The 16267-nt window shown below is 30.9% G+C and overlaps 3 protein-coding genes across 3 annotated transcripts; 2 read left to right on the plus strand and 1 right to left on the minus strand.

Annotated features, from left to right (window-relative positions):
- Positions 1-151: 151 nt before the first annotated feature.
- Positions 152-2584, minus strand: LOC145016962 (uncharacterized). Its single transcript, XM_078975102.1, has 10 exons — positions 2438-2584; positions 1991-2261; positions 1813-1906; positions 1616-1695; positions 1402-1486; positions 1178-1313; positions 882-991; positions 663-783; positions 374-553; positions 152-220 (listed from the first exon to the last, which is right to left on the minus strand). The coding sequence occupies exons 1-10, from the start codon at positions 2582-2584 to the stop codon at positions 152-154; spliced, it is 1293 nt and encodes a 430-aa protein (XP_078831228.1).
- Positions 2585-4403: 1819 nt separating this feature from the next.
- HVA22K (HVA22-like protein K) lies at positions 4404-6593 on the plus strand. Its single transcript, XM_078972516.1, has 8 exons — positions 4404-4549; positions 5086-5144; positions 5249-5346; positions 5432-5483; positions 5582-5645; positions 5753-5848; positions 5982-6054; positions 6193-6593. Exons 1-8 carry the CDS (start codon positions 4517-4519, stop codon positions 6360-6362), a joined length of 645 nt encoding a protein of 214 aa, XP_078828642.1. The 5' UTR covers positions 4404-4516; the 3' UTR covers positions 6363-6593.
- A 2287-nt stretch (positions 6594-8880) lies between these two features.
- LOC145015765 (transducin family protein / WD-40 repeat family protein) lies at positions 8881-15518 on the plus strand. The gene is made up of 23 exons (XM_078974239.1): positions 8881-9096; positions 9406-9737; positions 9837-9940; positions 10028-10096; positions 10636-10696; positions 10783-10922; positions 11015-11204; positions 11315-11376; positions 11708-11796; positions 11906-11984; positions 12078-12137; positions 12621-12767; positions 12902-12940; positions 13062-13099; positions 13530-13616; positions 13820-13985; positions 14088-14162; positions 14246-14379; positions 14450-14526; positions 14629-14698; positions 14788-14853; positions 14931-15072; positions 15289-15518. The coding sequence occupies exons 1-22, from the start codon at positions 9037-9039 to the stop codon at positions 15063-15065; spliced, it is 2280 nt and encodes a 759-aa protein (XP_078830365.1). The 5' UTR covers positions 8881-9036; the 3' UTR covers positions 15066-15072; positions 15289-15518.
- The last annotated feature ends 749 nt before the right edge of the window (positions 15519-16267 follow it).

Consider the following 16267-nt stretch of genomic DNA (forward strand, 5'->3'; position numbering starts at 1 on the left):
TGGAATTTAACATGGGTTGAAATCTGAATTTTTGAAAGGACACCTGTACAAAAGGTTTTGTTTATTAGATAGGGAGAGCGAGATATTAACAAAAAGTAATTTTTAAAATAGATTATATAAAATTAAATAATGTAGATTTATAATATAACCTTTAAGGACTTTGTTTCGTGAGATACTTCATGAGATGCGGTTTTTGTATCATCAGCATTTGCAAGACTACCTGCCCGATTCAGAAAAATAAATATTTATATAATTTGTGGGACATAGCTCTCAATCAATATAGATTTACAATTTATTAGTGAAGATCATTAAAGAAAAATATGGATCATAAAAAGTAATATTAAAAAAAGAAATAAAAATAATATATAAATACCTCGACAACTAACTTTTTTTCCAAAGCATCGATAACGTTACTATCAACCGTATATCCAAGTATCCCAAACCGATTGTAGTTATTGGATACGTTAAAACTATTAACATCTACCTTAAAAGCCATCTTTTTATGCTCTAGACATTTGAGGTCATAAGGATACAATCTTGGATTATCCCCAACCTGGAATAAATGTGTTATATAATATATTTATGTTTAAAAGCACATTAATATAAAGAAAATACAACAAATAACAACAATTAAGAAAACAAAAATTATAATTATGTTATACCTGTTTGATTTTCTCTATAAGATCACGTGCGTGTTTTTTGACGAGTCTATAAGCATCTCTATCAAAGAGAGTTAGAGTGATTGTTCCAGAATCATCTTGCACACGAATATGTATTTTATACCTATAAAAAATTCCCACATAAATAAACATTAAATATGTTTAATGGTTAATAATGTAGTTAAGTTGTTCATTTGATATTTTCTTAAATGTAAAAAAAACCTTGGAACAGAAGAGATCTTCTTATTTTTACAATTATCACCATTGCATTTTAAAACCACACTTGCATCACCACTATCTGGACCGTTGAACACATCTTCTGTTTCAACTTTCTTTCCACAGTTTGTACACGCACCATAATACCAATCAATATCTTGACGAATACCATAAATGGTCCCGACAATGATATATTGGCCGACCAAAAAAAAATATCAAAAGGATCATAAAAAACAATACAATTATATTATTTGTTAAATAGAAAACAATATCACATCAATACAGATAAAATATTCACATACCTCTTGTGGTTCTATCAAATCGACAACATTTTTAACTTTGTAATTATTCAAAAAGTCATCAGATTCCGAATATGATTTAGAGCTTTCAACAGTCAAAGAAGAAGAAGGGTTTTGAAGTCCTCGTAATCCAACCAAGCTGTTTTTAATTTAGGAGTTTAAACATAAAATTATAAAATTATTAAACAGAAACAAAAAAACGATGAATTATTAAAATGTTTTGTTACCTATCTGTGAAGGTAACAATTTCGGGAAGATTAGCATTTATGAACATCCGTGTTTGTTCATAATAACTGTTAACAGAAGGTGTTGCTGATGAAACAAAATAAAATAGTCAATAGAATGAGTAGTATAAAAGACTAAAATAAGGTTGATTTGTATAAAAAAATTTATCGTTATAGACATTAATTCTTGCAAATTGCAAAAGGACAATCACACGACCAACTTGTTTATGAGCTTCAAGATAAGAAATTAACTGGTATGCAATATCTCCAAACAATGTAACGTTAACCTGCAAACCTCTGCAAAAATTATAATGGTTAAATGAATATATAATACTAAAATTCTACATGAAAGTTGTAAAGTAATGAATGTAATATATAAGATATAAGATATAATATAAAAAAAGTTTTGGTTACTCTAAGTTTCTGATTTGTAAAGGCAGCCTATGTAGAGATTTGCTGACATCACGGGAATCAAGCTTTCCCAATGAAACAACTTCACCAATAATATCTACAAAATGATAATACAAAATGTCAAAATGATGTAAAATTAAAGAATTAAAGATAATATACAATCAATAAGGAGGGAAATTACCAATTGATTTATTAGAGGTAGCTGTTGCAGAGATAATTGTTTCAAAAGAAACAAAATAAAAGCCATATGTTGTGTTGGATTGAAAGTGTAGACACTCGTTAACAGTTGTTCTTCCATGCAAATTTAACTTGGAGGTTACATCACTTAGTTTAAAAGTGTATTTGTTAGGAGCGATAGTGGGGGACCGGATGTAAACAACTTGATCTTCTTTCAGTTTGGACTCAAACCTTTGAAAATCTCTTGGATACATACTTGCTCGGATTTTTGTACACTATTGACATAGGGTAAGAATATTATATAATGTTAAAAAGGGAAATTTTAATAAATATAAATTGGTCAACATTGAAGATGTTATTCGACCATGATTGAGTTTGAATAATATTATTGGAATGATCAAATAAAGAAAAAAATGGTTTTGAATAATGCTATTGGAATAGTAGATTTTACCATTTCATCCATGAGTATCATCGATCTGACAATAGTGGGGTTGCCATCTGAAATCGATCTCCACAGCCGGATGATAAACACTTTTAGTGTGTAATCATCCTTCATATTGTCCAAGTCTCTAATGAAAGTGATCTTTCTTTCTGCCATTGTCACTATAACAGAAAAGTACACAAAAATTACAATTATGTGCATGGAGTACTAATAATATAAGAACAAACTGAATAATACAATATGGTTATATTCAAGCATTCATACAAAGAAAACAAAATCTGAAAGAAACATGCTAACAGAAACTATATACCCCTATACAACATTCATAATTAAAAATAATAATGATAAGTGAAACAAAGTAGGGGTAAAACCGGTAATTAAAACTAAAACAAAGAATTGAAACAAAGAAGGGGTAAAACCACCAATATACATTCTTACAAAGAAAACAGTTTCTTTTAGAAACATGCTAAATAAAAGTAAAACAAAGAAAACTGAAAATATATACCCCTATATAATTGGCGAGGGCATTTTCATCCATTGGACTTACTTATAACATGAAAAATAAAAGTACAATGCCTTTATATGTATTTTTTTCAAATTTTATTGCATATATATTGTTAATAAAAGTGTTGAGATTAATATACAGTCGCATAACAAATCTTTAAATTTGAGAAACTGATTTAGATAGTAGGAACATAAATTCTTAATCTTAATCTTAATAAATTAATAACAAATAGCTAATTAGAGAGGGCATTTTCGTCCATTGAACTTACTTATAAATTCTTACTTATTGCAAGAGGTAAGCAGTCACAACAAACATTCATACAAAGAAATCAAAATCTGAAATAAACATGCTAACAAAAACTATATACCCCTGCAACAGGTAATGCCTTTATATGTATTTTTTTTCGAATTTTATTGCATATATATTGTTAATAAAACTGTTGAGATAAATATAGACTGACATACCAAATCTTTAAGTTTGATAAACCAAGTGAGATAGCAGGAACATAATAAGATCAAACCGACCTAATAATCAAATTCAAATAGGGATTTGACAAAAAACAGATATTCAAGCATATGAAACCGACCATCCATAATCGGAATTCCACATTCATATTGTCATATTGCCATATTCAGATTACTGTCCTTAATGCCTGCTGCCATATTCAGATTACTGTCCTTAATGTCCTTAACCGAGCATATAACGAAAATTGATTCAAGCATATCAAGTTCAGAAAAAACAAAAAACAGAGCGTAAACTGTTTACCAATCGCAGGCGTACCTTCAATATTGAGAAAAGGGACCGATAGATGAACATAACGTAAGTTTTTATCGTTGTTATGATCGTATTTTTGCAATTAACACAGCCATCGAGAATCATGGGCTTATATATACACAATGAGAACCAGAATTAAGAGTAAGAAACTTACAGAATTATTGAAGTTGCCGATTGAAGAATGAGACTTGATTGCTGGAACACGATGCAGTAAAGAATGATTGTTATTCCTATGTTTCAATTATATATTGAACATAATAAGATCAAATCGATATAATAATGAAAATTGATACGATTGATCTTAATACCATAAAAAGATGCATTTAATCGGGCATATAACGAAAATTGATTCAATAGTCCATTCGATTTCCATCCATAATCGGAATTGCACATTGAAATTGTCATATTGCCATATTCAGATTGTCAAATTCCATATTTAATTTAATTTAACTTCTGATTCTAATGATACGTGATACCAAGCATGGCTATAATTGAGATTTTACATTGGGAGGAAAACGATTTTTTGTTATGACACGTGGCAAACCGGTTTTGTTTATTAGTTAGGGAGATTCATCCGTAACATATTATTTGTATTTCACCGGTAAATTAATAATACAAGCTACAAGGGACCTCCATGTCAAACTGATAAAACTTATGGACCGGGATGTAAATATGTTCTTCAAAGCCGAGCGGACTCTTCGCTTAATTTGTTCATCGTATTTGTTTTCTGTTACGTAACAGAATCATTCGATCATTATCATCATTGTATAGTCAACTCAATTCAATCACAGAACCTCTCTCCTGATCTAATGGCGTTCCTCGGATCAAATATCCCGACTGAGGTAATCAAACTCCATCTCTAATTTGTTAGGGTTTTTCTTTTGTTGTTGACTTGTTATAGTAAATTCAAGCATTTTCTCAATGATCGAGCTTGATTTTATTACGTTCTGTTATCTGTTTTTCGTATACTGGAAATATAGATATTGAATAGTTAAGTGGCTTGAGAGTTGAGAAGGTTTCCTGTGTGGTTAAGTATCTCTTTGGAACCAATTTTACAATTAGTTACACTAACAGGTTCGTTTAGCCGATGATTTTTGTTGAATTTGTCGAGTGTTATCTTCGGAGATGAAAGGGTAAATGATTTGTGTAGATTTTTTTTTTTTTTTTTTTTAAATTTTATTGTATCAGGATCTTCTTTATCAGTTCATCGGAAAAATGGTTTTACATAATCTGACTAATCAATTAACTTTTTTAACTCTAATTTGAGCTCCAAAATCGAATTTACACTATAATGCACTTTCAAGTGCTTTTTGTTATGAAACTTATCTGTTCTTCACCTTTGATCTGAACTGAATTAGGATTTGTGTTACTAATGCAGGCTGGTTTGAGATTGCTTCTTGTCCCCCTTAATTCCAATATTGTAATCCGAACAGCATGGTAATCAATAAGCTTTGAAATGATCATTCATTGATTATAAACTAATCTATTTGTTTAATTAATATCTGAATGATAAAATTAATGTATGCTTATTGTTTGTGCAGCTGCACAGTGGGGGTTGCGTTACCAGTTTACTCCACATTCAAAGCAATAGAGGCGAAAGATCCAAATGAGCAACACAAGTGGCTTTTATATTGGGCAGGTAATTAGTGAATGCTATATTCATACACATTAATTTTAATTTGATGAACTGTTTCTATTTACATGTATATATATAAATTTTGCAGTTTATGGGTCTTTTAGTGTTGGAGAGATATTTGCAGACAGATTCATATCCTGGTATTTATTATCTTCAAACAGAAAACTTTTTTTTTCTTTTGGTAGAACAATTAGCATTCTCAAGTTTCCACCAATGAACTCCTTGTTTACTTTTTCAGGTTTCCACTTTACTATCACATGAAGCTTGCATTTCTTGCATGGCTTCAGCTTCCCACCACCAATGTAAGCAACCTTTTTATGATTATTGTAAATTTAATAATCCCAATCTCTGATTCTAATTCCATTATGACTCTTTTAGTTTTGATGCTGATTACTTTACAATTCTACAGGGGGCTAAGCAATTATATATGAATCATTTGCGTCCTTTATTATTAAGGCATCAAGCTAAGCTTGATCAAATTGTGGGGTTGTTCTACAATGAAGCTGTAAACCTCTTCACACTTGTTTTTTTTGTTGCATAATCAACTGTTTATACTTTATATTGTAGTTGTTTAAAAGACATTAAAGTTAATAATCTGATAAATGTCTAGTAAAAAGTTAACAAGGGAAGAATTTCAGGGTAAATTCGTCAGTGCTCACCAAGGTGAATTTCAGTTTATGAAGACAATTATGATGAAGTTTCTGATGTCAGGTATATGAACATGATAAAAACTCATCAAATACCCAAATAAGATTAATGTAAAAGTATATTTTCTTGTTACTTTTCAGAAATTGAACTTGTCATTTTTAATTAAAATTGTATTATACTTATAGTAGAGTTTTTAATCAGTGAAGCAGTTGATCAATGGTAGCAGTCAACCCGTTGCAACACAAGAGAGAAGAGCAATTGTGGGTCCACGTCAACAGGTGGAAACCTCTGATTCGACTGATGACAACCATGATGATGATGATGATGATAATGATGATGATGAATACGTATCTGTTTCTGCAGCATCTTAGGCTTAATAAAACACTGTCTATATTTTAAAACTTCTTATTAGAGTTATCCTCCTTCTAGTTGTAGAATTATTGCAACTTAATCTTTAGCATGGTTTTTTAATAGCTCTTTTGTCTGTCTATATAGTTGTTTCCTAACAGGGTGGGAGATAGACTGGCTCTCTCGGTATCTTGTCTGTTCAAAAGACTTGAGTGTCTTTTTCATCTTTATCATCTCAATTAGTCTTAGAAAAAGTCTTTGCCCTATATAAGACATGTGCCATGACCTTTCATAATTTTCATCAAACTTGAAACTAACATAATCTCTTACTAAAAAAACCCTGAAAATATAATAGTATAAATAGGTAAAAGAAAATTACAACAGCCTTTATAATAAATATTCTCTTAAAAACTGTAGTGTATAGTAAATTGCTATAATTTATAAAGGGAAATCATATGAGTCCCCCCCCCCCCCCCCCCCAATAATAATAAAAAATTGCTTTGTATATTCTTTTGTGAGTAGAATAGTATCTGACAATTTATATGAGTGACCTGGTAGATATATCAACATCCTTTATAAAGCAGTAAAACATATAATATGTGGTTAGATCATTCATAGTGATTGGTATTTCATGATTTTTTTTTTTTTTTGTCGTGTCATATTTAACCAATTTTATTTAACAAAATTTTACTATTATCAACACTCTCCGATCATTAAGCATTTTCAAAAAAATAATTAACAAATTATCTTCATGTTTATGGAATATTTTATAGAGATATGTTCAAATGTTCTATACAACTATTGTGTGGATGAATTGACCAATTACAATTAGCAAAAATTAAATAATTTATTAATTGAATAAGGTATTTTTGGGTTTTTGCATTTTCAATCAATGAAATTATTTAATTAAATCCCTACATCTAAGGAAACAAAATAAATATATTGACCTAATCTCTCTTTTATCAAAGGATAGTTCTTTTTTACCTACAAAGAAAAAAAAAATCAAGGACTCGGCTTGCTTCACGGGAGGCATCACATTAATCCATCACTAGTGCCAAAATCAGACGACTCCACCACCCTGCCACCCTCCTTCTTCCTTGCGGCTATCGGCTGCTTCACGGGAGGCATCAATAGTCGTCGAATGGAGATTTTCAAGAATGTTATTGAATTCTTATAAAATTGAGATTATAAGAATTAGTAACTCTAAAACATTGTATTAGAATATGATTATAATGTGTTTTTTTGTTTATTTTTGGACCTTGATTCTTGGATAGTGTTAATAATAAATTAGTAATCTGTTGCTATTTTTTAATAAATGGTTCAATAATTTGTTGTATGGTTAAGAAGTTCATCGAATAAAAATATGTCGGTCGGAATACCTTTTTACGAATATTGTTATTTTTCAAGCATAAACATATTCGTTTATAATGTACTCTTTTAGAATACATTCAAATTATTTCAAAAAAAAAAATACATCATTTTATTTTCGCAAGAATCCCTACAAATATGATTTTTGTTTTTATAGGTTTCTCATAAAAAACTGAAAAATACCCTTATAACAGTTATTTTTAGAAACCGATTAATTAACTAATTACAATATAATTACGGAGATTTTAGTTAAACAATTGGTCCAAATTTATATTTTCTAAATTTTCATTGGTCTATTTGTCCACACAATAATCTAACCCATAGTGCATGTTTAAAAAATATATATATTTTAAAATAACATTTGTTTTGACCGGCACAAATTTTATTAACTAGCAAGATGTTTGGAGAAAAAAACCTATTACAAGATAAAAATAACAAATGTTGGATTTTCAAACTTACCAACTCACTTAATTTTATATTTTGTTTCTATTAATTATCCAAAAAAGAAACAATAAATGATTTAGCCTTCATTGGTTGGACTTATATAAATAATTTAGTGTTCTTATGCTTCCGTAAAAATCCAACACGTTGATAAGATCACTATTTCAAAGCAATTTTTTTGTACATTAGTTTCAGTTTGATGCATATAAGCTAGCTTATTTTTTGAGTTTATTATAACTTATAGCTAGTTTTTTAGAAAATTATTTGATATAATCTAATTTATAAGTTAAAAAATTAGTTTTCCAGTTAGTATATGATAAATTTACATGTTAAGAAAATCAATTTAATATAGCTTTAATATATGATAAATTTACATGTTAAAAAAACCAAACTTATATTCAGGTGGAAGGTAGGTCACAATCCCACCACCGAGCAATAAAAGACCAATCATTAAAGCTAATAGGCAACTGATCAAGACTTACAGTATTGATATTTATTTTCATAAAAAGAAAATGACGAACAATTTAATTTTGTTAAATGCTATAATTTCGAATTCTTTGTTAATTGGGGGACTATTTTTGTAATTCTAGTTTTTATTTCTTGTTTCCAGAGTTAAAGTTGATAAAGTCATAACAACGTACAACTTCCATTGTTTAATGTACAAGTAATAACGTAATGAGTTTTTCTTTTTCCAGTCAGCAGAGTCCAAATGAAAGAGGTTTTATATCGTTCAAGAAACCTTCTTGGAGCACAAGCGATGCCATAGACGCCGATTCACCGGAGACGATAATTGAATCCAATTGCTTCCTCTTTCACAAAACCTTATATACATTTCCCCACTCTCTTTACATTTTCGCTCTCTAAAACCTTCGTTTTTTTTATATCGCTATGGATATCGACTTCTCTGAGTACCGATTACGCTGTCAGCTTCGAGGCCATGAAGACGACGTACGTATCCTCTATCTATCCTTCATTGTAATTCATACATACGGGGGTTTCCAGTAGATTAAGTTGCTAACGAGTTCAATTTTAATTTTTTACTTTATGATCGGGTTCGTGCGATGGTTGGGAGAATGAAATTGGAATTTGAACCATCTTGTAGTTGATCTAGGTTTATTTTTTGATTTTTATGTAGATTTTGTTATCTCTATCGCATTCATCTGATTGACATTCTGATTACTATACGGCAGTTAGTAATTTAGATTCCTTTGGTTATGAAATTAGCGATAAATTTTGAATTGTTTGTTTAATTGTTAGGTCCGTGGTATATGCGTATGCGACAATGGTGGAATAGCAACTTCATCAAGAGACCGAACCATTAGGTTATGGTCTTTGGATCAGACTAACAATTCTTCCCACACTTCATCAAAGATACTACTTGGGCATACTAGTTTTGTTGGACCACTAGCTTGGGTTCCCCCTAATGAACAGTTTCCAGAAGGGGCCCTTATATCTGGTGGAATGGACACCCTTGTTTTGGTATGGGATTTAGCAACAGGCGAGAAAGTTCAGACACTGAAAGGGCACAAAATGCAAGTGACAGGAGTCACTTTGGATGGATCAGACATTATATCTGCATCTGTTGATTGGTTAGTTATTTGTTTTTGGAATTTTTGCTATATTCCCAATGAATTTTTGCCTATCGTAGTGCTTGATGTTGGTTTTCATTCTTTTTTACTTCATGAAAGTACACTAAGACGTTGGAAGGGAGAACATCAAGTTGAGGTTTGGGAAGCTCACAAGGCACCAATCCAATCAATCAGGACATTACCCTCTGGAGAGCTTATTACAGGTTGAAATACATCTTGTTCATTATTTCACATTTTCTGATTTTATTTTGTTGTAAAGGAAGAATCTTTCTGATATAAGTGTTATCCAGGTTCAAGTGACACAACTATAAAGCTTTGGAAGGGAAGCAAATGTACACATACCTTTTCTGGGCACTCAGGTATGTTTCTATCTTTGTATTCGTTAAGTGCATATGTACATAAATAGATAAGTATTATATTGAAAGGTAAGTGCTTTCAATGTATCTTTCTTTTTTCTTTCTTTGCGAATTGTGATCTCATCATACTTTATCCAGCTGTGCCTCATCTATAGGCTTGTTTTACTTGAGGTAAAAGCTGGTAGAAATGAAAATGATGTTTAACTAGAATTAAGATGAACAAATCACACATTTACACACGCTAGATTAGTTGAACACTCAGTCCGTCGTATTTATCTAAGAGAGAATTACAATTGTTTGTATTTGTATATGGGCATAGCAGTTAAGTAGGTTAACCTTTAGTCCAATAATTGCTTGCCACATGTTTTCAAGATACTGAGAATCTTTATGTGTTTGTCTTCTGACTTCCGATCTCTCTTCTTCAGAAAGCATATATGTATCTTAATACTTTTGATCTCAACATACATACATCACTTTTTGATTCTACAAGATGGTATACTGATGCATTTATTGTTTGGAAATGAATGTTATTTAATTTGCAGATACGGTGAGAGGTTTAGCCATAATGCCTGATTTGGGCATACTTTCCGCATCACATGATGGGTAAGATTTCTCTTAAACACAATAGATTCTGAATTTTTATGATTTTCTTTTTTTAAATTTACGTGTCATCTTGGTTTTATAAACAGAACCATAAGATTATGGGCAGTGACTGGTGAGGTTTTATTGGAGATGATTGGTCACACTGCTATTGTGTATGCTGTTGATGCTCATAAATCTGGGCTTGTGGTCAGTGGTAGTGAAGATGGATCAGCAAGAATATGGAAAGGTAATGAATATATGTGTATCTTGTCCTTTCCATAATTGAATTTTAACTATTTTGGAGTTTAGTTATTGAGAGTATGTGTTTTTGGGTTGTAGATGGAGTTTGTGTACAAAGCATAGAGCATCCTGGTTGTGTGTGGGATGTGAAATTCTTGGAAAATGGTGATGTTGTGACTGCATGTTCGGATGGGGTTGCACGTGTTTGGACTGCACATAAAAATTTGATAGCTAAGACCCAAGAACTTGAGGGATATGCTTCTCTACTTTCGCATTACAAGGGCAGCAGGTATCTTTCCAATTTTGCCCTTTGTATCAGAAATATTATACAGTAAGATTTAATGGATAGCATCATTAAACTTTTGATAATAAATCATATCTTGATTTTGTTTTTGTTAGGAAGCGAGTTGGAGGGTTGAAATTGGAGGAATTACCTGGTCTAGAAGCTTTGCAGGTTCCAGGTATCATCAATATTAGGGCCACACTACATAAAACTATATATATTTTTTTATTGTTATTTGAGTATTCTATGATATTCAATTTGTAGCATCTGTTTTAATTGGGGTTATTAATTATTGGGGGATTCAAAGTTGTCTTTTTCTATTTGATTAGCTTATCATTTTCTTCGTCTCATTAACTGCAATAATACTCTTTGGATTCATCTTTGAGATATATATCGTTCTTTTAACGATAAAATCTTTGAGATTTGTTTGCAAATGCAATAATCTTGGAACAATGTTTCTTTAAAAGATTTGGGAAAAAAGTTTTTTTAATTCAAAATGTGATGATCAGGTAGCAAAGATGGACAGACAATTGTTGTCCGTGAGGGTGACAATGGTGTTGCATATGCATGGAATAGGCAGAATCAAACATGGGATAAGGTATTATTCTGAATGATGTTTAATGCACTAAATGATTTGATTCTAATCATCAATCAGGTATGATGATATGTTGTTGTCATTAATTAGCATTTTCTTTTGCCTATTTCAGATAGGGGAAGTAATTGATGGGCCTGATGATGGCAATGGCATGAAGCGCCCAGTGCTTGATGGAGTACAATATGATTATGGTCAGCCTTTTGACTTTTGACTTTATTTCCTATGCTTTTATTTATTTATTTATTTATTCTTTTGTACTGATACCAAAAACACATGTAAATCAGTCTTTGATGTGGATATTGGAGACGGTGAACCTATTCGCAAATTGCCATATAACAGATCAGGTACTTTCTTTTTTTATATCAAGATATGATTTGCTAACATAATTGATCATTATTAAGAAAAAAGATTAATTTACAAAAAAGTTCCGTGTGCTTTCAATTTTCAAGGTTCCATGTCGATTTTGGTCCCCCTAGAAGCTTGAAAAATGACGAAAATTGATATGAAATGTTGAAATAGGGACTAAAATTGATATAAAACCTTGAAATCAAAAAGTCCTTGGGATGAAGATGGATATATGTAGAGTTATTAGATAATTATTATTATGGGCTAGTTAGTTAGGAATTGTTTCCTTGATCCGTTTTAATTAGGAAAATTGGAATATAAGCTTGTTACTTTTTTGGAGTCAACCCTAATCAGCTTCATTGTTGGACTCTGAAAAAGGACGAGAAATGAAAAATATTCCAATTTTGAAGTAAAAATGAGGAAGCACCATTTTTGTAAATTACTTTACTGATAAGAAAAAGGGAATATGATGATGTTTACAGATAATGCATATGACACAGCTGATAAGTGGCTTCTGAAAGAGAATCTTCCGCTTTCGTATCGCCAACAAGTGGTTGAGTTTATATTGCAAAATTCAGGACAAAAAGATTTCATTCTTGATTCATCATTCCGTGATCCTTACACTGGTTGTAAGTACTACATATCCATCATCATAATCACATGACATGACATAACATACTTATGTTGTTTTATTATTTATCCATTTTGGATTTCTGATTAATGGTTATAACTTATATATGTTATGTATTATCTCATTTTTCAGCCAGTGCTTATGTGCCAGGGCAGCCTTCCAGGTCTGCTGGTATGTTCTCTGCTGATTGTCTGTCTAATACTAATAGAGGAGTTTCATTTTGCTCATTTTTTTATATAATATGATGATGTTGTTTTTCCTGATCAATTTTATTTGCAAATATTTGGAACAGCTGTATCAACCAAACCAACCTTCAAACACATTCCCAAGGTATGCTTAATCCATTATATTATATGCAAGATAAACCATTTTCTTATCTTCGAGTAAACCTAATTTGGAACTAATATCCATTGTTTTCATGAATTAAAGTAAAGATTAGAAGTAACTCTGTAAGTCCTTCATTTTTCTTTTAATTTCTAAAAGGACAACCATTTGCGCCTAGATTAAGCTGAATCCCTAACACCAATTTTAGTGTGTGTTTGGCATCAAGGTTAGGGTTTTATAATAATAAAATCTTAATGGTATGTATAAGTTCCACCAAACTCTCCACTTTACATATAAAATGTAAGAAATACACATGCAAACTTTAGCCATTTAAATCTCGCACCTCATAAACCATCTCAAAACTTTTTTAAGGTTTGTTTATTTTATAAATTAGTTTTTTTTTTAATAACTGACAATTGGCAATAACTCTTTACAGAAAGGAATGGTTGTTTTTGATGCTGCTCAATTTGATGGAATCCTTAAAAAGATTTCAGAATTCAACAATGCTTTAGGCTCTGACCCAGTAAGTTGTATCTTTTTTTTTTCTTTTCATTAGATGAAATCTTTACATGTTGGATCTTTAGAGGCTTGGCTTTTTCTTCACTCTCTGTCTGTGTGACAAGTATCATAACATTTTCCTATACACAAAATAGAAAGAAAAGATTATACAGTTAGATTTTTACACAGCTGCAAACTTTTATTTCCATTTTTGTATTTGTATTTTAGGACCAACAGGGCTTATCACTCAGTGAGTCGGAAACATCAAGATTGAGTGGCATAGCTAAAACATTAAAGGACACATCACATTACCATATTAGTAAATTTTCAAATGATGACATCAGCTTATTGTCAAAATTACTCAAATCATGGCCAGTTTCCATGATGTTTCCAGGTCAGCATCTTTAAAAATTACATATAACATAAGCATATTATATTATTATTAACCATCTCTACAACTTTTATACTATAACAAAATCATCAAATATTATTGCAGTTATTGACATATTAAGGATGGTCATTTTACATCCAGACGGATCATCTGTTCTGAAACGTGTTAGCGATGAAAATGGTATCTAATTATCTGTACTAATTTCTCACTAAACACACACAAGGTTCTAGAATATGATTTTTTTTTTTTTTTTAACTCTTCAGATATATTCATGGATTTAATCAAGAAGGTTACAAATAATCCTCTTCCCCCAAATCTTCTAACCAGCATACGTGCTGTAGTAAATCTTTTTAAGAACTCAAGTTTCCATCTATGGTTGCAAAACCATCGTGTTGAGGTATACATTTTTTTTGTCCTAATATTAAAAATGAAAAACACTACTGAATTCCATTTTGGTGAGATTGTAGATTTTTGATGCATTCGCTAGTTGTTATTCATCTCCAAATAAGAATGTCCAAATATCTTATTCTACATTGGTGCTCAAGTAAGTAAATTTGCCATTTGGATTTGGATATATTTTTGTTTTTCTTTTTAATATTTTGAAAATTATGAAAAATAAATGATCCACTTATTTTGAGCGTTACAGTTATGCTGTGCTATTGATTGAAAAGAAGGATGAAGAAGGTCAATCTCATGTTCTTTCAGCAGCTTTAGAGGTAACATACACAAACCTTTTTTCTAAATACTTAAATTAGAAAATTAACAAGGGCAAATTTGTAAAATGTTTGGTTTTTTTTTCCTACAGATTGCAGAAGGGGAGACTTTGGAAGTTGATGCGAAATACCGAGCACTAGTGGCTATTGGATCACTGGTGTGTTAAATTTGAATGAAATAAATAAGAGATTTTAAAATATGTGTGTGGTGGTTTAATTTGTAATGTAATTACAGATGGTTGAGGGTGCTGTGAAGAAAATAGCAATGGACTTTGATGTTGAGAGTGTTGCCACATCAGCAAAAGCATCAAAAGATTTGAAAGTTGCTCAAGTTGGAGCTGATATTGAAGCTGTAATAAAGCATGCTTGATTCTCTGGTAATTATTATAATTCTTTTCGTTCATATGTTTAATGATCACTCAACTTTTAACATGGAAAAGCTTCTTTTTCACGACTTATTGTTGATGGGTTTTTTTTTTGCATGAAGTGAAAAGAAACAGCCGTATATAGCTTAGCTTACCACATTAAGTCAAAAAAATCAAGCATGTTAATGTATGGAGTCGATTGTTAATTTTGATGATGTTTTTTTGCAGAGTTGATAGGAATTGCTGGGTGGAAAAAGAAAAGAAAAAAAAAAGTTTAAAGGTGGTGAATCATGGAGGATGCATTAGGTGTTTTTTAACTTTTTATATATAAAAGGAAAAAAGAATGGAATGATGTATTGATGTATACTTACTTGGGTATTATATCCGTTTTACTTAACTTTACTGATGGGGAATTCTTTTCGTAGAAGAAGAAAATGTTGAAATTTTGTTTTTATGAATTTGGTTGGCATGAAAATAACATGTCATCTGGTAATTCATGCATATTGCCCAAGAAGTTGACAAATTCCTAGATAAATTGCATTTACAAAAAGGAAGAGGAACTTGATCAATTTACATGTTACATTTTTTACCCAAGCCCTCAAATCATAAGTCTGGTTCTTTTAACCACAACACATTTCTCAACATTCTCATGAGAAATATTGACCTTTTCCTAGGAGACCTCAAACGTAACTTTAGACTATCCATATTATCAATGACATCTACCGTTTGTTTATTTTGGTATCTCACTGTGTCATTAACTATAATATTGCTATATTTTTTAACTCTCTAATTTCATTTCAACAACTCACCCAACTACACACTCCAACAATTTCTTCACTCCTTTTCTATTGATTTAGGAGCAAGAGATTCCCCAAATTAATGCTCTCTTGAGATTGTAGGAAGGAGTCAAATTTAGAAGCAACTCACGCAACTACCTTTCTGGAAAAGGACGCTAGCTGTAGGTTTACTAAACAAATGGTAGGAAAGGGATCTAGCTTGGATGTAGAGGATTGGCTGAAGATTAAAAAGGATACATATCATGATTGAGGCATAAGAGCGTAAAGAGGACCTTTTAATATCTCTATGACCCTTTCGAATACTTAACTGCTTCAACTCCACCATTTTTGTCTTACGACCTCTTCAATGAATTTGATATTAAATAAATGTAAATAACTCAATGTCTAAAGAGAAATCTATTGTAATTTTT

The sequence above is a fragment of the Lactuca saligna genome, chromosome 9, assembly GCF_052625555.1.
Source record: "Lactuca saligna cultivar CGN05327 chromosome 9, ASM5262555v1, whole genome shotgun sequence".
Lineage (NCBI taxonomy): Eukaryota > Viridiplantae > Streptophyta > Magnoliopsida > Asterales > Asteraceae > Lactuca > Lactuca saligna.